The 25,149-nt window shown below is 27.8% G+C and overlaps 1 protein-coding gene and 1 pseudogene across 1 annotated transcript; both read left to right on the plus strand.

Annotated features, from left to right (window-relative positions):
- Positions 1-10,163: 10,163 nt before the first annotated feature.
- Positions 10,164-11,700, plus strand: LOC145840865 (transmembrane emp24 domain-containing protein 4 pseudogene; annotated as a pseudogene).
- On the plus strand, positions 11,699-21,642 carry LOC145840864 (sodium-dependent multivitamin transporter-like). The gene is made up of 2 exons (XM_082948205.1): positions 11,699-11,769; positions 19,229-21,642. Exon 2 carries the CDS (start codon positions 19,232-19,234, stop codon positions 20,930-20,932), a length of 1,701 nt encoding a protein of 566 aa, XP_082804331.1. The 5' UTR covers positions 11,699-11,769; positions 19,229-19,231; the 3' UTR covers positions 20,933-21,642.
- Positions 21,643-25,149: the final 3,507 nt, after the last annotated feature.

Raw genomic sequence — 25,149 nt, forward strand, 5'->3', positions numbered from 1 at the left:
CATATTTTAAAGAGAAAATTCCTTTAGGGATGAATTGCTTGAAAAAATTACAAAAAAAAATATAAGCAAAATGTGAATAATGTTTTTTTCGATTTTTAATTTTAACCGCTATCAAAAATTTACCGCTCCCTAAAGCTTACTGCAATTACTGTATTTTAGTTTTTAGTATGCTAAACTTTGCCCATAGTTTTAATAAACTTAGATTTTTCGTCATTAAATTCTAAAAACAGTTTGCTTATTCTTTTTTTTTTGTTTTTGTTGAAACTATAATTCGTGATTTTTATATACTGGAAAAATACGATTTTAAAAATACTAGTATATATGTTTCATAAAGCTTTAATCATCTGCCAGTTTGATTTAAAATAAAAAGCACTTTACTAAACATAGATACAAAAGTTATGCAAAAAAACAAAAAACAGTATGACGTAATATTGTGCATTACAAAAATTCACTTCAAGTAGGCTCTGTAGAAGGTGTTCAAGTTTGAACAATAACCTTATTTTATATGTATATATATATATAATATATATAAATAACATATACACACTACTCGAGTCGCACACTACTTGGATACTTTTTCTTGGATACCTTTAACGTCCTGGACAAGACGTTAAAATGTATCCTTGGTGTGCGACTCGATAACCGAAATGTTCTCCGTGCACCAGCTTCTAAGACAAAATACTTGAGCGTCATTTTTAACGTCTTAACCAAGATAATTGTTTAAGTTACACCTTGTAACTGTTTAAGACATTACGTTATCAGAAAAGACTAATAAAAAAATTGCTCAAAATATTTGATCATAGGACCTAGTTCACAAAAAAACCTTCCGATTATCGAGTCGCACACCACTTGAATACCTTTAAACGTCTTGTCCAGGACATAATGTCTTGTCATAGACATTTACAGATGTAATTTATTTTTTAAATAAAGCAGTACTCTAAATTTATTATAAAACTGTGCTCCTTTTAATACTTTTTAGCATAAGCAAATCATATTGACAATAAAAAAGCTTTAAAACGACTTAGTTTTAAAATACTAAATTTTAAACAGCTAAAGTAAAGAACTATTAAAACTGATTTCGTCAAGTATTTGTTAAACACTGTATATGTAGCTTACCTAAGACTATATTGTAAAACTTGAATTTAATATATTTATAGTTAGTCTCACATTATTTTTAGTCTTTTTATTTTTTGTTTATAAAATTTATTATAGTTTATAAATAAATAGTTTAAAACTTTATGAATGTAATAAATACGTATATTTATAAATATTAAAAAAAATTATAATAAACTTAAAACTAGTTAAAGATCAACTAAAATAATAAGTAAGATTCAGCAAGATACGTTGTAATAAAATTAGCTAGTTAAAAAAAAGATAAAAATATGATATATAGTATCTTAATGAAAGCTTTATTAAAACATTTGAACTTTTGAACAACCTCTTAAAACGCTATAAACAAATTAAAATAAAATTTTGTACTCATAAAATTTCGTACCAATTCTTTTAACATGTTTCTGTTTGTTTTTGATTTTAACCGTTTTGTAGAAAACAAAGGACTTTATTACAAATTTATTGTTAAATTTCAAATTGATAGTTTGTTTACTTAATTTAGATTTTTTCTCCGAAATTTTATGATACATATAACTTCCTAACAGTTTTAGTCATAATCATGCTATTTATAAGACTTAACGTTGTAAATTTGCACACATAACCTTTTTAGATACATATCAAAACAATTAAAAATCAAAGACGTTTATGTAGCGGGTTTGCAAAAGATTTAAGTTTAGTTGAAAAAAGAAAAGAACAAAAAAAAGTTTAAAAAAAGAATTAACTTAAGTATTTTGTTTTGTGGTACAATATATCACGTGTTAAAAAAAAAGTATATTATAACCAAAAATTACTACAAAAAAATTAAAAAAAACACTTATGGAAATCATTTAGTTAGTTTGACATCAAATTATAAAAAAATTTTTGCAGGGTTTATGCAAGTCAACTTAAAAACGAGAACAATATTTTTTTTCCGGGAATATTTTTTGATTAATAACCAGAAAAGAAAAAATACAGTACTTTGTTTTTTGCTATAAAAATTATCTTGTGTATTGTAATCAATTTCTGAAAAAAAAAGTTTATTGCTAACAAATGACGAGCATAAAGTTAATTTTATAGGCAAATTTATTAATTTTTCAAAAAACATAAAACTTTAATGTCAATTATTTTCCTTATCTTAAAAGCTATCTAAAAATTTTTTTTTTAATCTTAGAGAACGCACCTTTGTCTTTAATTTAAAAAAAAAATGTATTTGGTTTGGGGCTGGAACTATTTCATGGGGTCCCTCCAAAAACAAAAGTTTTTTTTTTGTTTTTTTTCATCAAATGGTATTTAAACCATAAATAAATATTTTTTCTTTATATTTTATTTTCTTTTTCCCTTAGTTTGCATGTTATTAAAACTCTTAAATGTTTATTTTATAAATAATAATAATATCTTTTACGATTTGGCCCCAAATCAAAATGTAGTATATTACACTATCGTTTGCCTTGGCCATTTCCTAGATAAAAAATTGATAAAAGGAAAAAAATAATTAATAAGAATGTGAATTACATCAAATTTAATTAAAATAAAATAATTTAATTAAATTTGTTGTAATTCACATTCTTATTAATTATTTTTTTCCTTTTATCAATTTTTTATCTAGGAAATGGCCAAGGCAAATGATAGTGTAGTATACATCACTTTGATTTGGGGCCAAATCGTAAAAAATATTAATATTATTTATAAAATAAACATTTAAGAGTTTAAATAACATGCAAACTAAGGGAAAAAGAAAAAAAAAATTAAAAAAAAAATATTTATTTTTGGTTTAAATACCATTTGATGAAAAAAAACAAAAAAAAAACTTTTGTTTTTTGAGGGACCCCATGAAATAGTTCCAGCCCCAAACCAAATACTTTTTTTTTAAATAAAAGACAAAGGTGCGTTCTCTAAAATAAAAAGAAAATTTTTTAGATAGCTTTTAAGATCAGGAAAATAATTGACATTAAAGTTTTATGTTTTTTGAAAAATTAATAAATTTGCCTATAAAATAAACGTTATGCTCGTTAACAAATGTCGCTATAAACTACACAAGTTAGTAGAAAATAGCCATTTTCTCTACTAAAACTTGTTAACACGCAATACTTCAAATGATGACTATAGTTTGTTGAAACATGTCATTTAACACCTTATGGAAAGATAAGAAATACTATTGGATATAAAAATTCTATAGTTTTTATATATTTTTTTTGAACTTTAAAATTCAATATAATTTTTTATAATAATTATACCCTGCTCATAAGTTGTTTTTTTTTCTAATCTACTTAAACATATAGAGGTTTGTGCTTCATTATTTTCCAACACTTTGTGGTTTTTATATTATAGTTTATTGAAGACATAAAAATCACTCAAAATACTTAGTCCTAGGACCTGGTGTACAAGACTTTTTGTTAAGGGATTAGCCTTGTGAGTGATCTCTAAATAGTGTGTCACAAAGGGTTTCTTTGTTTATTTAAAAAATAGTTTTTTGTTTATTTAATTTTTAGATAATTAAAATCTAAATATTCATGTGACAGGTAAAATTACATATGATGTAATACACTTGCCATTTCCCAAAATCGTTTATCATTGCAAATTGTAAAGTGATTTTTATACCATAAAAAAGTTGTAAAATTATTATGTAAACATTTTTGTACCCTAACCCACCTTAACAAAAGTAACTGGTATACTTTTACCCTAAGCCCATTAAATTAAAAGTTTAGAGTTTGTTCCTTTATTATTAAGTTTAAGTTGAGATCGGATAGTTATATTAATTAAAATGATTTGTTTTGAATTCTATAAAGTTAAAAACAATGTTGATAAAAATTTTTGAAAACTCTTAAATAAAATATTTATTGCTGAATATCAAAGTACAAATTTGTTTTGTATGAAACAGAATAAGTTAAAAATAAAATTTACAATACCAAATTAACTAAAAATTTTAAAATCTACTTTCATGAAGTTTTGATAGTATCAGTTATACAGAGTTGCCATACAGTCAGGAAATCAGGAAAAGTCAGGAAAAACTAAAAAAAAATACAAAAGTCAGGACAAAATGGAGGTTTTTGAAAAAAAGTCAGGAATAGTCAGGAAATTTGAAAAAAAAAGTCAGATTTTGTCAGATTAATTTACAAAATTCTTTATTTTTTAAAGCCTTCAAATAGTAAAAAATAATTTAAAATCATTTTAAGTCAGACTAAAGTTGCAAAATTTTCCTAGAAATTTACAAAATTATTTAATTTCCAATGTCTTCATCTGGTATAAATTAATAAAATATCCTTTGTAAAACTGCAAAATTTTTCTCTTAACATATTGAACAACTACCCTACTTGAGCAAACAGTTTTTTTATGCTCTTTAGTATTGATGATTTGTGGCAAGAACACTTCCATAGTGAAACTGTGATATATACACAGAAGTTTTCTTGCATTTCTTTAATTATGTGATATCTATTATGCAGTCTTTTTTGACATTGTACCAGAGTACCCAGCCTGTTGTTGCCTTTATGCGTGAGGACATTTCGTTTTGGTAATTAGATTGTTGTGCATCATTATGAAAGACGTAATTATTATGAATCTCAGCTTAAAAAGTTATTCAAGGTTGAATTAAATGATCAAAGCTTCCCTAAAACTTGCCCTTGATCTTGGTTATGCTGCAACCAATTTGCTTGCAAATTTGAGGAAAAAAGACCTTGTTGAGGAACAAAAGATCTTAATATTCAACAAAGAATGTACCTAGTTCTACATTATTATTTGTTCTACAAGCTGTTGAAAATCTCCGGAGCAGAATGGCTATTGGAAGTACAATTGTAAAAAGTATGTCATGCCTAAATCCGCATAGCCTTGAAAAATTAGGAGCCACAATTGTTGTTAAAGGTATTGCTAACATTGTGCACTCCTTAACATAGTAAAAAATGTGCTCCAACTCTGAAGGTGATACTAGCATTGAACAATTTAGAACTTTGGTAAATTTTCCAATGAATGCATTAAAGTTAGAGAGCTTTAAGCAAAAGGAAGATTGTTTGGACTAGTTGTATTTTGAAACATTAAAATTTCCTGCCAAATTTTCTCTTGGAAAGTTGTTGCAACCATTATTTGTGTTACATAATGACCAGGCTGAGGTTGAACTAGGGTTAAGGGCATAGGGAGGGGTAAACACCCTTTTTTGGTTTTTGATCTTATTTTATATAGTTTTTACCAAGCTACAAGATGATTTTTACAGATTAAAAAAATTCAAAATAATTTTTGAGGTATAGGCAGTCAAAGTCGGAGCCAACAATAGGATCCTTATGGGAGGCGCAAACTAAAACGGCAAAAATAGACTATTTTACTAAAAATCTATCTTCTCCTACGTTTTTTGAGTTAACCACCTCAAACTTTCAGGAAATGTTCCTTGCAGTATTTAAAAAATTCTGTCGGAAGGAATTTTGAAAAAAATAAAAATTTTATATAAAAAATAAACAAAAAAAACAGTTTTTTTTTGTTTTTTTGTTATAAAATTTTTATTTTTTAATTTTTTTAAATTCTGTTCCGACAGAATTTTCTAAATACTGCAAGGAACATTTCCTGAAAATTTGAGGTAGTTATCTCAAAAAACGTAGGAGGAGATAGATTTTTAGTGATTTCTAGTTATTTGCTGTTTTAGTTTGCGCCTCCCATAAGGATCCTATTGTTGGCTCCGACTTTGACCGGCTATATCTCAAAAAATATTTTGAATTTTTTTAATCTGTAAAAATCATCTTGTAGCTTAGTAAAAACTATATAAAATAAGATCAAAAACCAAAAAAAGGTGTTTACCCCCCCCCCCCCCCCTATGCCCTTAAGTATTAACAAAGCTCTGCTTGAAAACAGTATGAAATGAGAAACTATTACATCCAGAAGAAGAGTTAAAGATTATATGTATGCATACAAGCTAGAACTGTATCAAGTTAGAAAATACAACTATTTTGTTGATAGAGCTGTTTATTGCAAATACATCAATCATACACAGATGGTTCAAGTGATGTAATGGAAGTTAGATGATTGAATTCATCAAAAAACTGTTGTTTTAACCTATTTCAAAAATAAGATTGGAAGAGTTATATAGTTTCAAATGTTTGATTATGTATTTTAGAATAAGTTTAACTTAAGAGTTTAGATTTAGAAAAGTCAGGAAAATTTTAGTTTAAAGTCAGGAAATTTTTCTCAGCTTGATCTGTGGCAACCATGGTTATAGTACTGTGTCCAGTTGCAACTTGTGATGACTTATAAAGGAAAAAAGAAACATAAGTTACCTTAAATACAGTTATCTCTTACTTGAATATTGAATTTTAGTTTTAGTTAGTACTTTTTTTAGGGAAATTAAAGTTAAATTAAATAGAAACTCAGGATGACTTAAGGCAGTTTAAGGTCACTCAAGACAGTTTTTGGTGTCTCATGATAGATTTTTGACTCAAAGAGAGGAAATGCGACAGTTTAATAGATAATCACTACAAATTTTATTAAAAAATAGACAAAAAAAATTTAAGTAAAGCCTGTTGACTACTGACTATAGTAAACAGCTTTTTTTTTAATTAATATGTTTAAAAAAAGAGGTACTTTACATTTAATTCATTTTTTTAATATTCTAATTGTTTTTAGGTAAGTTTATTTATCAATTTGACGTACAAACCAAACTTATCATTTTAATTAATTAAATTATTTTCAAGTACACAAAAAAAAAAGTATATCTCTAAACACTAATTATATATTGTGTCTAAATACTTAAATTCAATTAAAATGCTTATGCTCTAATCCAGTGGTCTTTAAAGTGTGCACCAGTGAACACTAGTGTACACGAAATTTATTTTTGGGTGCATAAAACTTATTGAGTGCACAAAATTTATTTTTAGGTGCATGAACCTTGACTTGAAAAATTATCCTTAAATTTGAAACTTAAACTAGATATTCTAGAGTTTGCAATGAGGAGCAAAAAATAAAAGGTTGTTTTAAAGTGTATTTAAGCTAGCTTTAAAACGTAAAATAGATATTACCATAATTTCTGAAAGTTACACTAGATTTGGGTTTCCCAAACTGGGCCATTTAAGAAATTTAGGGGGCCATGAGGTCATAAAAACTTACACTAGATATTCTGAAGGTGATAATGAAAAAAAAAAAGGTCTCAAGTGTTTTGAGTGGTAGTTTTAAAATTTCTACTATACAATATGGAAAAAGCTTAAGAAATCTAGGGCGCTATAAGCCGTAAAAGGGGGAGCTACAAAGTTATAATTTGAAACTTACACTATATATTCTGCAGTTAATGATGAATAGCTAAAAAAAAGTCTTAATCGGTTTTAATGGTAATTTTTTGAAAGATTTTGCTGGAGAGGGCCATAGCTTAACAGAGCATAATTATAATGGGAGCCTTTTGAACAAAAATTTTTAGAAACCCTGCACTAGATATTACGGGAAATTTGAAACTTATACTAGATATTTGCACATTAGGGTACAAAGATTTTTAATTTTGAAGTTTAGGGTGCATAGATATTGATTAGCTTAAAGATCACTGCTCTAATCAACCATTAACTACTATTTATTTTCACTATAAATAAATCTCTGCAATTAAATACTTCTCTTTTTTTTGTGTCTTTAAGTTTTCTGTCTTTTTGCACCTATAGCTTTCATTAGTAGTGTTGCTGTTATTTTAAGCATTAGACTTGTCTTAAATCCCTATTGTCCTCAACAAAATCACTATTAGTGATAGTTTGGTCATTTAAAAAGATGAATACTGTATTTATAACTTATACTTAATCTGTAATACTTAATTTTTCTATTACTTATACATCTATAAGAAATAAAAACAAGTTTCCTAGCCAGAAAAATAATCCTTGTCAGTTCATTAATAACACTCAAATTTCTTGACCATGCGTAGTTACATATGACATAGCTATGTTGCAACTGAATAATATTTATTTACAGGTAAAAATATTCAAGCAATGTAAAAATTATTGAATTTAAAAATTTTTTAACTTGTTTATTTTACAAAAACAACGCATTTACTTTTATTCAGTTTAAAGTTATTTACTATCCAGTATAATTGCCATATTATTTGAATTGTTTTACAAAAAAATTACATGGTATAAGTAAAAGTTAGTTTTTTCTTAAGTTCAAACTTGAAGTAGTGTGTGTTATAGATGACTAAATACAGGGCTGCCACACAATCATGCTAGCTTGGGTAAACTGGGCTAGGTTGTTTTTTTTTGGGAAACTTATGCTAGCTTTTTTTTTCTGAGCTAGCGTTGGTTAAGCTATAAATCTTTTAATATTCTATAGTTTAATCATTTTCTACTTTTAATTTTTAAAATTCTACAGTTATTAGGTTTTATGCCTTACTAACTCTATTTAAATGTATCAATGTTATTTTGTAAGCATACACTTGCAGTCCTGATTTTAGTGATTTAGAATAAAGTATATTTAAGTTAAAAGCAGTGGTTCTTGTAATCTTTGATTTTTTTTTAATTGTAAATCATTGATAAAAGTTTTTTTAACATTAAATAATTTAATTTAAGCTGTTTAATTAATAAAAGATAGGTTCTTATGAATTAGTTATTTTTCTAATTAGTCGCATGATTTATTAAAAGTTGTTAATAACTATTTAAAATAGAACAAGACTGGTTTTGCATATATTTTAAAATGCATTTCTGTAAGCACCAAAATATGTATTATATATTAATATAGTGTAAGTTTTTATTGTTTGTATATTTTAGTAAGATTTCACTGTAAAAAGTAATCTTTCTCTAGCATTAATATTTAGTAAATTTTTCAATCTAGTTTTATGCTTGATTTTAATTTTAATCTTTATTGGATAAACTTTTCTTTAATTTCAATATACTTTTACTCAGATACTGTTTTGATAGGGTAGGAGTTTAAAATGCACAAAGGGACACTTTTGCACAGATTGAAAATTTGTATAAATTATTTTTTTTTATTAATTTTTAATTTTTTCTTACTATCACCCTTACCCTTGGTCAGTAACTTTATTTTTTGTTTTTTTTTCTTAGTTTATTATAATTTTTTATCTAGTTTTTTTAATACGTTTTTTGTTACTTATTTTTAATTCTTACTATTACTTTTGCCTTTACTCTCAGTGGGTAAATTTTTTTTTTTGATTTTTTATTAATTTATCTTTACCATTTTTTTACTCTCATGCAAAAATGACCCATTAAAAAAAATGTGTCCTTTTGTGCATTTTAAACTCCTACTCTATCAAAACAGTATCCAAGTAAAAGTATATTTAAATTAAAGAAAAGTTTATACAATAATGATTAAAAGATAATAAATCCTGAGATTTTTGATTTTTTTTAATTATTCTAGTTATTTTCAGTGTGACCCCTGTTATAACATATTTTATAATTATTATTTTATTGATTAAAAACATACCAAGTCTTTTATTCCAAACAACTATACTCAACAAATTTTCTTTAGTGTGATACATCTTTATTTTGTTACAATTGTATCACACCGATGAAAATTTGTTGAAACATATTTGTGTTGAATAAATAACTTTTTATGTTTTTGGTCAAGTAAAAACGAAGGCTAATCTTCAATATTTTTTATTTTGAGTTGGTTTGTTTCATTATTTAAATTTTGATGGAAACACATTTTAAAGTTTGCTTGATATTTATTTTTAGATTAAGTCATTGTTATCTGTAAATAAGTTACAGCTTTTTTTTAAATTTTTAGATTTTAAATTGATAAAATATATTACTTAAATATACTTAAATTTACAATTAATTGATAATCTTTACTTTTATAGTAAATAAATATTTTAATTCTTTTATTTAAGCTTAAAACGTTAGAGTAAACACTTTTTCAATAGACTTGTCTTTTACAAAGTTTTTAATAACAAAATATTAAAGTAAATCTCTGAACTAATATAAATTAAGCATAATTTATTAAAAAAGCTATGCTGACTAAATTAATCTACAAATTAAAATAAACTTTTTAAATTTGAGTAACATCTCTTAAAATTTTATTCATAGAAATAACATCCTTACTATGCTTTAGCCCTTTAGTAAACTTTTGTAAAATTTGTATAATTACTTCAGTTTAGTTATTCATTTTATTTATACAGTTAAGTATTTTAATATGAAACTACTTTATTTGGCGCTCCTCTCCTGTTTCCTTTTCCATCAGACCCAAGGTGTGTACTTCTACATTGGCGAGAAGGAAACCAAATGTTTCATTGAGGAACTCCCTGAGGACATCATGGTCACCGGAAAGTACAAGGCCCAGTTCTACGACAAGCAGACCAAGGACTACATTGACTCGCCACCAGGAATGGGCATGCACGTCAACATCAAGGACCCGGACAGCAAAGTCATCTTGGACAAGGTGTACGGGTCTGAGGGAGCCTTCACCTTCACCACTCACACCCCGGGCGAGCAGCACATCTGCATCGGGTCCAACTCCACCCGCTGGTCCCTTTTCTCCGGCGGCAAGATCAGAGTGTACCTCAACATCCAGATCGGAGAGCAGACGGTGAACTACAAGGAGGTGGCAGAGAAGGAGAAGCTCACCGAGCTGCAGCTTCGCGTCAGGCAGCTGCTTGACCAGTTGGATCAGATCCAGAAGGAGCAGAACTACCAGAGGCACAGGGAGGGAAGGTTTAGGAAGACGAGCGAGGATACCAACCAGAGGGTCATGTTTTGGGCCATCATCCAGGTCGTCCTGCTTGCAGTCGCTTCGTACAGCCAAATGCGTCACCTCAAACACTTCTTCCAGGAAAAGAAACTGGTTTAACTCTGTGGTTTTCTGGAAAAATTGTTGGTGGGAGTGTTTTTTCTTGATGACGTTAATTAAACTTTAAATTTTGTACTACTATTCTGATATTGTAACTTGTTCTTTAGATATTCTATTGTGCAATGAAATACTGAAACTTTCCATATTTAAGATACATTTTTTTGGTTTAAGGTTTTAATGTTATTTAAATTCTCTTATTTACAAACTTGTTTTTATAGAAAATTTCTTTTTAAAAATTTTAATTTTTATAGTTTGAAAAAAACTGTAAGTAACAACATTGTTTTTTTTTTAATTTATAGTTATTTTAAAGCTGAAAATCTATAATAAAATTATTTTACGTATAAATAACTTAAACTATCTATTTTATAACCCAGCAGTCAGTTTTTTAGTTTATCCTTGCCTTATTTCTTACAACTTAAGTTTTAAAATTGTATGAAATTAATTAATTGACATCCGTCCAAGATAACAATAGTACTATCTCACTAGCATAAAGATGTTTCTTATTAGAAAATTATAATTTTATGTTGTCTTTTAGTGTGTTCTTCAGTCAATACATAGTTTAGCTAGTTACAAGACTTTAGTAATGTGTAACACCTAACAACGATTAATTTTTGTAATAATAGTTGAAATAGCTTCTCAATAAATGAATTGCAAAGCATTTTGTAATACCTTAAAAGACAATAAGTGCTTCATTTGTGTTGTTTTAGTAAAGTTTGAACAGTTAGTAATTTACTGCACAACTTTGTAAACGGTGTAATATATAACGTTTTCTCTTAAATATTTATATAGTGCTTTATAGATTATAGATGCACATAAATAGTGTATATTTTTTAGGACGTTTGTGTTTTATTATTTAACTAATATTATATTTAGCTTTTGTAAATAGTACGTTACAAATAGCACAATATATATAAAGAGCTTATTCAACTTCATGGAAAAAAGGTAAAGTAAGGTTTAGCATTAATATTTAGTGTCACTTTGAAATATTTGTCATAGTTAAGTTTAGCTAGTATTTATTTGTTGTAGTGTGCTGTACTTGTTGTTCTAGGAGTTTGTGTTATCAGTATGTTTTAGGTAAAAGTATACAAAACTTATGTCAAAAGAACTACGTGAAACTTTCTAAATTTTTGATAAGTCGAATAATCTAAATAATTTAAGCTTAGTTTAATTTTTATAGTTCTAACTTTCTTTATTTTTTCCTCTACATAAATTAATAAAAAGTTATTAAGACAATTATTTATCTAAAGATTTCTGTTCAAATTCACATAGTATTTAAGAAAGTAAATGCATTTTACTTCTATAAACTGTCCTAATATGCTATAAACGGGATAACGAATTGTTTTATTTAAACTATTTTCGATCAAAAGACCAACCATAGATAGAGTACTACCTAGCACAGTTGCCATTTTACGAGTCCTAAGGTTCGCTAATGAGTTTGTTTTCAAAGCAGCGCAGTTTAAATGAAGTTACTTTAAACTTTGAAATTTTTTCACCTAGAATTTTTGCTCTTGACTAGTCAAGACTAAATGTAAGAAGATCTAAATGTAAGAAAACATTTTGCAACAAGTATATTTACAAAAACTCAAGTTACGTTAATCTTGCTACTAGGGATACCACTTCCTAGTTAAATAACTTTTATATCTTAACAAAATTAAAAAATACATTTGTTTATTTGTTTCACTAAATGTTTGCAACTGTTTTAAATTAGAATTTACCACTTGTAAAGTTGATTATAAAAAACAAGGCTAAATCAAGTTCCTTATACATCCTAATTTTTTTTTAATGAAATTACTTCATCCAATTTCCATGAAAATGTTAAGTCGTTTTACCAATGAAAAACCAGTATAAATTATCTCTTAATCAAATTAGTTCTGTAGAAGCGTGTGAAGTAATTTGCTGATGGCAAAAATATTGATGATTAGTAAAACGAAATAAGTTTGTAATTTATTTTAAATCGTTTGTAAAATATGTTTTATGGTATTTTTAAACAACTTTTATTCTACCAGTTTAAATTATATTAGAAAATAAAAATATCAGCTTTAATCGTAAGTATGAATTAGTTTGCAGTGCACAGAACCTTTTTAGTAGTTTACTATGCACAGCATTGAAAATATTAAAAACTGCTGCCATAATTTGTAACAATTTTTCGGCCTGAAACCTTATATATTAAAAAAACTTTTTATTGTATCAATGCCATATACAACACACCTTCAGTCAGTAATGACGTTGGAAAATAAAATGTGTTAAAAAGATCAGTTTCTAGTGAAATAAAGTGTAAATTAAGCTTCAATTACTCATCAAGCATAATTGTTGATTACTATTTTACATTTTTATAAATGTTTTGGTTTTCGACATTGATCGATTTATCTTATGTCACTTGTTTGAGTTTTTAAGAAACCTAATGTTTTTAAGTTTGATTTTTTAATACACTAAAATATTTAACTGTTGCAGGGTTCGTGCGCGTCAGGCTAAATTAGGCTAAATCAGTTTTTTTGAAAAAAGTTGAAAAACGTCAGGCTAAATCAGTTTTTTTTTATTTAAAAATACGAGAATCTCAGTTCAAATGCTTCAAAATTTTTGATTAAAAAACAATTGAGAGATCTTTTTAAGATCAAATTAGGATGTGAATTTATTTCTAAATAAATCTTTACTTATTAAAGACAAAATCGATCAGTATTTGTAAAAATAAATGCTTAAAACCTTTTGTTGAATCTCTAAAAAAAATTAAGAATCTTTATTATTTTGTTTTGAGTAGAGTTTATACGTCATAATTATAAAAAATCATAATAAAAATACAGTTTAAACATTACAGTTTAGTTCAACAACTTAGCTGTTTGTTTAAATTTGTTTACATCAGCTATGTTTTTCAGAGCTTGATTGGTTAAACTGTTTTAATTTTTAATCTAAAGGCTTTATACCAAATACTTTTTAGATTAAAACTCTTTACAGTTTGTTCATATATTTTACTGTTTGTTTAAAGTTATTAGAGATAATCACAACACTAAAACTTAGCTTTAAGATATAAGTAGTAAGTTTTGTGGGAGTACAAATTTTAGGTACAATTCATTTTTCTTTACAAGAACAAAATATTGAAGGTTTTTTTTAATTTAAGTGTAAGCTTTTTAAATCTGATATTACATCAACAATCACTGTATTTATTTAGAGTTTAGGATTTATAATTATGTATCAATTTTAAGTATTAGTCAAAATACTAAAATATACATTTTACTTTTTTTAATACTCGTGTGTAAGCATTTCATTTTAAATTTTAATAAAACACGACAATGCACGGCCTTTTATTATAATTCTTCTGGTTATAATGTTTTTAATTAGTGCTTTATTAAATTGAACAATTGTTTTTAGTAATATATATTAAATTTTTACACTAGTAATAGATTAGATATAACACTTATTTTAAAACATATCACTGAATTTATTATGTTAAGGACATATGGGGGGTCAATCACCTTTTTCACAATTTAGTCTTATTTTATTGAGTTGTAACTAAGCTATGAGTTCCTTTTTACAGATTTTTAAAGCTAAAAATATTTTTGAGATAAAGCTGGTTGAAGTCGGAGACTACAATAGTACTAATCAAGACCCCCCAATACCTAAATGACTGCTAAAGGGGATTTTCCTTACTTTGAAAAAATGTCAGGCTAAATTTGTCTCAGTCAGGCTAAATGAAAAAAAAAATCGCGCACAAACCCTGCTATTGCCTAAAATTGTTAATAAACTTTTTGAAAAATAAGTTTAAGAAAAAAATTTTTTTTAGTTTCATTTATATAATTTATTTTTCTTCCTAAAAAAATTATGTCTTGTTAACAATGCTAAAAGGCAACATTAGATAATCTTTTCAAGTAAGTTCTTTATATTATGATATTGGAATTTTTTTTTAAGTAACTAATTTAAAAGTTTCCTCAAATACTAAATCAACTTTACATTTTTCTGATGAGTATACTGTTAAAGCTTTCTTAACTGTTAAAATAATCCTTTTTATCACATTATTAATAGTTTCATTTTTATTTACTCCATTTTGCCATTTCTTAAATTATTAATTGGTGATGGTTCATAAGGCTTGATGTGAAGAAGATAAATTTTTATGGCCTAGATTTTTACAAGATAAAAAAGACTGTTCCACTATAATTTATCTTCTCCCAATTTTTTTAACCAATTTTTTTTGAAGTTTTATAATAAGTTTTTTTTTTCTGAAAGTTTGAGGTGTCTAGTTCAAAAAATGAAGGAGATGAATTGATAGATTTTAAGTGAATTTTTAAATTTCTGAGAAAATTGACCCTGAAAAATTTGCACTTCATTGAATACCAAGCTCACTTAAAACTGAAAGTGGCCTTTTTAATTAATTGTGTATCAAACGCTTTGTTTATTCCTAATAAATTATATTTTTAATGTACAAAAGTTGTAAAACAAGTTAAAACTTACATTTGATTTAAAAGAAAGTTTATACTTTTCTTTAAGCTGTTTCAAGGTTGTAAAATATTGAAAATTTTCATTCATTTAAAGTATTTTATGTACTTTGAAGAAGATTTTCATTAATGTTTAAATGTGATGCAACATAGCTTGAAAATAAATATCAAATTTTTAGCGTAATTTTTTATTACTTTTTAAGTGTTAACACAGAAAATTAATTAAGAGATCATGTGTTTTAAAATGTTTTTTTTTTTGCTTCTGCGACAAAAACAAACAGAAGTACAACTTTGTTATGTAAGCACCATTTAAACTATAAAATAGTTCAATATCCTGTATACTAAACAATTCAGTTCTCCCTGTAATCTACCTAATAATTTTTGAGTAAGTTCGTAGACCAAAATGTTTTACCTGTTTGCAAATGTAAATTTTTCATTTAAAATTAGCCCAAAAGTTTGATTCTTCTTTTATACTATCTACAATTTAAAATGATAAAAATAAATATTGGTTTAAAAACTAACAAAATGAAGTTATTAGATTTTTACAAAACATAAATGTTGTTGGTATTGGAGGTATTATACCTTTTATGTTAAATGTTATTTTTGCTTACTAACTTTATTATAGAAAATTAACATACAACTCCTAAAAACTAAATTTACATAGTCGACGAAGTTAGTTTTTTGTACAGACTTGTTGTGGCTGTTTAAATAATTCAAGAGTTTTTTAATGAAAAAGTGTCTTAGCAAAATTTATATTCAAGTCATTTAATAATTCAAATTTTTGTTCGAAAATTAAAATTAGTACATAAGTGAAGATTTTCAGTTTCTTAGTATTATGTAATAAAATGTTATAAAATACTTAATGTTGATGTTATCCTTTTTTTTTATGTAAAAGACTTTCAAAAAATGTTGTTTGTATATAAGTTCAATTTTTAATGATAGATATAAGTAATAACCTGAGTTAAAGTTCTAATACAGTCCTTGTTTGAAGAGTGAAAGATTTATGAGAAAAATAATTTAAATATCAAATCATAAGCACTTTCATTTAAAGCAGTTAAAATATTTCAAAAATAGTGCTTAAAAACAATAGAGTTTTAAGTATATATATTTTACAGGCATGACCATAGGTTTTTTCGTACAGCAAGGTCCCTTGATTACAATTTTTAAGCATCTGAATTTTTAATTTTTTTATTTATTCTTCAATAAGTCTATTATTTTTTTTTGTAGAGTAGCCTCTTATCAACCGTTTAGTCATCTTTTATTCTTAAAGTATTATACCCTCCAATTTTGGTACTTTATTTCTAAGAAAAAGAGAACTCTCAGTAACTTAAACTGTTATGTTACACTACAACTTTTATTTGAACTGTAGGCTATAAAATACGGGTAGGTGTAAAATGTGCACCTACGCAAAGGCACACTTTTGCACGAAGACACTTTTGCACAGGTTAAAATTTATAATATTTTTTTATTAACTTTAAATTTTTATTTATTCACTCTTACCTTCGGTAGGTAACTTTTTTTTCTTTTTTTTTATCAGTTTATTTTTCATTATATGTTTTGTTTTCTTGTATTTTTCATAAATATATTTTATTAATTGTTATTTTATTTCACATTTTATTTATACTTTTATCAGGGTTGCCACATACTCAGGAAACTCAAGGAATTTTCAAATTATAGAAAATTTCAGGGTAACACAGGGAATTTTTTTTTTCAACTCAAAGAAACTCAGGGCAGTTTTGATTTTTTCTGAAAGTTTCAGGGAAGTTTTAGAATTTTTTAAAAGATCTCCGGTTAAATTTTTTGTAGATCTAGAATGAGATTTAGTTAATCCAGTTCTAGTATGTTGTTCAAAAAATTTTATTTTATTTATTTTTAAGTGCTTATTTAGAAAATTTTTAGCCTTGCGACTAGTTCATCAATATTCTTAGAATTAACATTGAAGTGTTTTTTTTTTTAATTTATATTTATCATGACTAAAGTTAAACAAAAACAAACAGTTTAGAGAAATGAAAGTTGTGGTTGACTATGCATTGAAAAGTTCTAATAAACTTTTTATTTTTAGTTACTTATGTAGTTTAATAAACTGTGTTGTACTATAAATCCTTAGTTCTTAAATAAAGTTATTTGTTTACAACTACTTGTTTTCAGTAAAAAAATCAAAATTAGTGTATAGATTAGTGTTGTCTTACTTTTACATTAGAGGTTAAATTTTTATTTGTAAACAATAACAAAAGTAGCTGTAGTAGTAATTAATTTTTTTATCTAAATATTTTAGGATATTTAACAGTTTTTTGGAAATGTTAATTAAAAAATCTCTTATGTATGAGTAAAAAACAGTTTAAAACCTTTTTCTAAACTTGACTGCACCATGAAGATTTTAAGGATTGGTTACTAGAAGATGTTCTTAAAGAAAATTTAAATGTAAGTGGTGTGGTGATAATACAGTAATTGCATTATCAAACAAGGGTATCAGAACATTGAAATGTCAGAGTGTATTGACTCTAAATACAAAAATAATGCAATCACTTCATACTATGGTGGGGCTTAAATCAACAAGTTTATCAGCACAGCTTCTTCGATAGCTAATGAAATTTATTTGGCTCTGAAGTGTACTAAAGAAAACTGGTCAGGAAACTCTTGTGAAAAATTATAATATCTTATTCACTACCATGTTTCCTGACAGTGAAATTTCCAAAAAGTATTGTATGATTAGAACCAAGTATTCATGCATAACAAACTTTGGCATAGCATTTTTTATTAAGTGTTTTGAAAAAACAGTTTTGTGCTCATCTTTTCATTCAATATTATTTGATAAATGTTTTAATTAAGTTTTTCAAAAAACTCAATTAGATCTTGTAGTACGATACATAAAAAAATAAGTACACAAGCAATTTTTTACCTCAGCATTTTTAGGGCACTTTACTGCCAATAAATTGAAAAAAAACCCATTGACCGTGATTCAAGGCTTAAACCCAAAAAATTTGATCCAAATTTCAATGGATGGACAAAATTTCTTTTGTTATTAAAGAAGAAAAATGAGCATAAGGTATTAGTAATTTGTGCCAGAAGCAAAAAAAATGTTAAGGATTTGAAAAAAACTCAGGGAAATTTAAGGAAGTTTCTGGTCACTCAGGGATAATCTTTTTACTCAAAGAGTGGAAATTCTGTATTATTATTATTACCCCTAACCCTTTCCCTCCGTCTGTAACTTTTTTATTTTTTTAAAATTTTTTTTCGTTTTTTCTTACTATTAATTGTTATTATTAAGCTTCTACTTTTAATATCACTCTTACCCCTAACCCTCTGTCAATTACTTATTTTATACATATTATTATTTTTTCATTATATATATTTATTTTTTACACAAAACATCCTTCGTGCAAAATAGTCCCTTCAAACATGTTTGACCACTGGTGTAAAATTGACTCAGTGAAAAAATGTCCCTTCGTGCAAAAGTGTCCCTTCGTGGGTATTTGACATCTACCCATAAATACATACACACAATAAATCTTATATCTGGCATGTTAAGCCAGAAGAAGGATGTATATTGTACAATGAATAAGTTTTTTTGAAAGATGCAATTTTAAACATTCCTTTATTAAAATTCTAACACATAAAGTTATTATGCTTTTTCTTCAATTTTTTTTTTGTTATTATCATTCACTTATTTAGAAATCGTTTAAGTATGGAAAATATGATACTTAAAAAATGTCTTCTAAAAATAATTATTCTTTTTATAAACTTTTTACACTATCGAAAAATATTTTGTGAAAGTCTTGGTTCTCTACAAATCTACATTAATGAAGTAGATTTTTAGTGAACTTTAATTGTCTAAGAAAATCGCTATGAAAAGTAGCTCTTTGAAAACAAAAACTTGTAACTTATTTTTATTTGCTATATCTGTTGTTATTTTAGTATTTACCTGAATCGGTTATTTCTATAGAGTTATAAACTTAAGTTTTATAAAACACAAACAGAAAATGGACCAAGTCCGACTGAAGCCTTTCGACGTCGTCATCTTCTGTCTCACCATTCTCATCTCCCTTGGCATCGGCGTCTTCCACGCGTTCAGGGGCCAGCGGCAGCGGACCACCAACGAGTTCCTGATGGCCAACAGGAGGATGGGCTTCGTCCCCGTTTCCATGTCCCTGCTGGTCACCATCATGTCGGCCGTCACCATCCTGGGCGTCCCCTCCATGATCTACCAGTTTGGCACCGGCTACTGCGGGTTCACCCTCGCCTACTTTGTCTTCATACCGGCGCTGGCCCACTTCATAATGCCCGTCCTGTACGACCTGAGGCTGACTTCGGCGTACGAGTTTTTGGAGATGCGCTTCTCCTCGACGCTGAAGCTGTGCGGGACGGTGTCCTACATTTTGATGATGACCGTCTACATGGGCGTAGTTCTGTATGCGCCCGCCCTGGCCTACAGCGTGGTGACAGGGGTGAACGCGTGGGCCTCGGTCATCACCCTGTGCGTGGTCTGCTGCGTTTACACTTGCATCGGAGGCATGAAAGCGGTCATTTGGACCGACGTGTTCCAGGCCAGCGTCATGTTCCTGTCCCAGGTGCTCGTTTTGTTTCTGGGAGTTGGCAAGCTCGGGGGGTTCGGGAACGTTTTCGAGATAGCGGCAAACAACAGCAAAATAACTCCTATGAGCTTTGACCCCTCGCCGCTGACAACGCACTCGTTCTGGGCGGTGACGATCGGGGGAACATTTCTGTGCTTGAACATCTACGGCACGAACCAGTCGGCAGTGCAGAGGTTCCTCTGCTGCAAGTCGAAGAAGGAGGCGAAGATAATGATCTACCTGAACCTGCCCTTCCTCATACTCGTCATGTTCCTGGGCTGCTCCATCGGGCTGGTCATTTTCGCCCAGTTCAAGTGCGACAACCCGCTTTCGGACGGAGTGAAAGCCGACCAGCTCCTGCTTCACTACGTCGTCATAGTAATGAGGGACTTCACCGGGCTGGCCGGCCTCTTCACGGGGTGCCTGTTCGCCGCCTCCCTATCGACCATCTCCTCCTGCTTCAACTCCCTGGCGACGGTGACTCTGCAAGACTTCGTTAAGCCCCGCTTCAGGACGATGACGGACGAGAGGGCGACGGTGGTGGCCAAGTTCCTCGTGTGCGTCTACGCCCTCTTGTGCCTGTTCGTGACTGTTCTCGTCTCGCAGGTGGACAGCATCCTGAAGGCGGCCTTGAGCATCCTGGGCATCATGGGAGGTCCGTTGCTGAGCATGTTCCTCATTGGCATGTGCTGCCGGCACGTCAACTCCAAGGGCATGCTGGCAGGCTTTCTCGTTTCCATGGCCACCACCTTTTTCATTGGCTACGGCGCCCTGGCGTACAGAATGACGCTGCCGCCGGGGCCAAGTCCCCCAGTTCAATTGTCAAAAGATTGTCCGATGTTGAACAACACGATTTCAGCTGGTCCGCCAAAAAATTACTACACTGGTTTCTACTCGCTGTTCAGGGTGTCCTACATGTGGTACAGCTTCATCAGCTGCCTGGTTTCCTTTGTCGTCTCCAGCGTTGTGAGCTTCGTGTGCAAAAGCGACGAGATCGTCGACGACTCGTGCTTAATTTACTGCATGCGGAAGAAGTTGCGACCCTCCGACAGCGTCAAGCTTTCCAAGAGCAACTGCGAGAGCGAAACGAAGGAAAACCTTATTCTATGAAAATTGTTTGACATTTTATTAATTAATGTATTAATTTTGCTGCTCTTCCGTTTTCCTTTCATATTTTGTTTTGTGCGACCTAAACTCAGTAATAGTGTCGACTTTTTAGGTAAGTTTTGTTTGTAATTGCTAATCAAGTTATTGCTTACACAAGCGTGTGTTTTAATATTGCACCGACAACAGATGTAGCTTTTCACAGTTTCAAATTATGCACGTTTTAACTTTTAGTGTCTTCAAACCTTTCAATACAAAGAAGTTTTTTTTTCAGTTTTTTTTTTACTTTGCTTTGTCGAGCTGTATTAAATCTACCTAGCTCAATAATTATTTTTCATAATAATACATAACACACTAGAGGAGTTTTATGGAACTCTTTATTAAAGTCGATATACTTATTTTTTCGTATTAAAATAACTTTAAAACAAACTTAATTGTGTATATAAAGTTTTCAAACTTTATTGACTATATATTTTTTATGTGTTTTTTTCCTTTTGCTTATAAAATATTGTCTCGTTAAAGGTACTTCATCTCAAGTTCTGTGATTTCGTTCTGACTGTTTGTTGCATGGCTATTCATAAATATTTCTGTACTAAAATGTTTAAATACATTACTGATTTTGTTGATTACACATTTAGCTAGCTTTTGTTTTACTGATTATGAACTGATTTTTTTAAAATTTAATTCTCGTGTTTTTTGAATATAATTCTAATCTATTCCGCCCAAGTTAATTTTAGTTTTTGTAGAAAATTTTTGAACTTCTTATTTTATTTTTGTTTTCATTGTATGTTAATGTGTGTTGTAGTTAGTGTTTTTGATTAAACGTTCAATATTAGAAACTAGTTTCTTTTACTTTGTTATGGTTACACCATACCAGTAGCGTGGTACTTTGGTCAGGGGGTGCGCAAATTTTTTCTCAAAAAACCTCTAAAATTAAAACTTTTGTAACTAGCTATAAAAAAACTTTTTATAAGTAATATAACTAAAATAAATTTATTAAGTAAAACAAGTTCGTTAACTGTTTTAAAAAATATTTATATATTACAAAATTAAACAATTAAATAAAAGTATAAATTTCATCAGAATTACTTATACTTGCAAAAATGTTAACTTACTAAATAAGAATTGTTTTTATAACTTATAGTAAACTTTATATCTTTAAAAATTAATATATTCAATAAAACGAAAGTATCTGTTTTATTTACGAAAAAATATCAATCTCTTTAATATACAATACAACAGTGATAACAACACCTCATTGCACATAAATTTAATAAAGTTACACAGAAGTTAAAATAGACCAACTTTATAACTGTTATTACAACTTTGTAAAATAGTTAAAAGTATACTTTTTAAATTTAATTCACTTGATTGTATTTGTTTAAGATAAAAATCACAAACAAAGTTTATTTCTCATAGGCCGACACGCTTATCTTGTATGTTTACAAAAATAAAATTCGGAAAACTAGCAGTAGTCTTAACAATGTAGCATAAAAAAAATTTGTAAAATTTTTTAATTTTTCTTTAAGCGTGACGTATTTTTGTAAACTTTTTGTAGAAAAATAATCTGCCATAAGGTTATACTACAGCGGTGCGCTATATTAATTGCGTACTGTTTGAGTCTAAATTCTTTTGAAGTTAATGAACTTATAAAATTTTTCCTTATGGAGTTTTTCATCAACATCGGTGCGCATTTGCAATTACGCATCGAATCAGTATATTAAGTAATAACATGTACTTTCCTAACTTGTCACTAATTGGTATTCAAAATTTCGCTTAACTTTTTCAATACTAGATAAACATAGTTGAAAAAAGGCAAATTAAGCAGAAAAAATAAACTATAAAGGATAAAGATATTACATTCTTTTTTTTACAATTTTCTTTTTTTGGGTTGCACGCATGCGCCAGTGTCCCCCCACGCTACGCCCCTGCACCATACCAATATGGTCCTAAGTAAAGCTTACTTTTGTTTTCTGCTATTCTATACCTTTGTTATGTTTAATACAAATTTGTTCACATAAATTTTCAGATAAATGGTCATTAAATACATTTTTTTAAACTGTATATTTTAAATGCTATTGGTATTGAAAATAAAATAAATTTACAAACAATAAGACACCAAAAAGTGTAAGGTTAATTCAGGGTTTTGCTTTAATTTAATAAATTTTCATTTTACTAAATGTTTTCTATGTGAATAATTCATTAGCGTTTTGTCTACAAATGTTAAAGCAAATAAGTTATATTATAAAATAGAACAAATAAGTATTTTTAAATATACTAAAGTTGACACCTACGATTGTAGTAGGTCTGATTCAAGTATAATTAACATTTTTTAAAATAATTAAGGATAAACTGGTGTATAAAATATACTTATAATTGGTTTTACTAAATTCTGTATCTCAATTTTAGTAAACAAGATATATTATGTATTGTATTTAAGTTTCTTTTACAAAAAGAGTTTAAATTCCATATGTTTAGTACAAAGCTATTAAAGTTAAACTTTTGGAAAGTACATACTTAACTATTTTATTTTTAATTATGCACCTGAAAAAGTACAGTTACGGATTCTTAAACATTGAAATTTTTTCAGTAATAATACGTCGGTCTCATAGAACTATGGGATCTTTGACTTTAAAAGATTCGTATGAATTATAAATAGTAGTAATTTTTGTAAAAAAATCGTAAGATAATAATCTACAAATACATTTATTGAAAAAATCTAACAAATAATATAGAATATGCTAATCTAAGTATAAAAACTAATGTTTTTTAAATAAGAAAGTTTAAAAAATTGTAAGTACAAAATAAAACTTGTCTATAGAGAACTTTTTATAATTAGCATACTCTTTAAAAAAATAAAACATGAGTGGTATAGTTTTTTTATTTTATGAAACATAAAAAGTTTATATGTCAGCCAATTTATATTTTTAAGCTGCTTGTTAAATTAAAAATTTTATAATATACCAATATTGTCGTGTTTGGCTTTGTTAAATTAAATAAGGTTTGTCTTTCAAATTTAAGTTTTTTATTGTTAAAAAATATTTTACTGTACCTCAATAACCAAAAAATATTTTTCTAGACCATTTAATTATGACCGTCGATTTTATTTGATACTTATTAAGACTGTTTTGTGTTGAACTAACTTTGAACAAGTAGCGTTATTTATGACTAAGTATTCTTCTTATCAATATTTTTTTAATTTATTAGCCATCCATAGGTTTATTTTGATAATATTTGTCATTCAAAAAGTTACCGACCTTTTAGAAAGTTTTACTAAATATTTTATTTGATTAAAGGTGATTTAATTAGCTAAGTTACGCTAAATTTGTTTAAAATTTATAACTTTTGTAACAAGATGTTGACCATATGTTAGGAAGTCAGAATAATAGATACGAAAATATTATTAAGCCTAAATAAAAAAATTAGTGATCTACCGAACCCAAGATTCGAACTCGGAGTCCTAGTTTCAAAATAAGACTCGGATTCGGCCGAATCCGAAATTTTGGACTCGGTGGGCCACTTTATACTTTTTTAATTTTCTAAATTGTTTGTCAAAAGTTAAATGTAATGTAAAACTAGTTAATGATTTCATGCTTGAATGGGTAATAAATGGTTTTTTACTTTTATAACAGCCTTATCAATTTTGATTTAGAATTTTGCACACAGTATAAATGTATGATATATTATTTTTGAAATAATATGATATATTATTTTTGTTAGACTCTCAAATAAAATTAAGTAAGTAATTATGGCGTTTAATCTCAGCTTTTTGGATAACCGCTCTTATTTTTTCATAATATGTTTAGTTTTTTTATGTTTGCTCGTTGTTTTGAACTACTGTATTATTTAAACAAAGAAAAAAAAATGCAACTTAAGTATGTAAAATTAAAGCAGATGCTTGAATACTTTATCTATAAATTTTTTGTTAATATATATTTTTTTTAACTGATAATTTTAAATTATGATATATATACTATATCTTAAAACATTTTAATACTTATTTTAAAGACAATGTTCTAAAATTAAGAAAATCTGTTAACAAAAATACCTTTACTAATTAAAGAGTAAAAACAATTAAATCAAATAATAGAACGTTTCATTTTTATACTTAGCAGAAGAAAACATTACTTTAATATTTATTTACTAACATGTAACTGGTTTTTGTTTTCTTGAAATTTAGCCGAAAAACGAATGTTCCCCAAAAATTTCCTCTTTATAAAACA

Source organism: Thalia democratica, chromosome 7 (genome assembly GCF_965202585.1).
Source record: "Thalia democratica chromosome 7, ktThaDemo2.hap1.1, whole genome shotgun sequence".
NCBI lineage: Eukaryota > Metazoa > Chordata > Thaliacea > Salpida > Salpidae > Thalia > Thalia democratica.

What these genes read in the sequence shown, in the direction of transcription:
- LOC145840864 (XM_082948205.1), top strand. Translation starts at nt 19,232, where the DNA reads ATGGACCAAGTCCGACTGAAGCCTTTCGACGTCGTCATCTTCTGTCTC.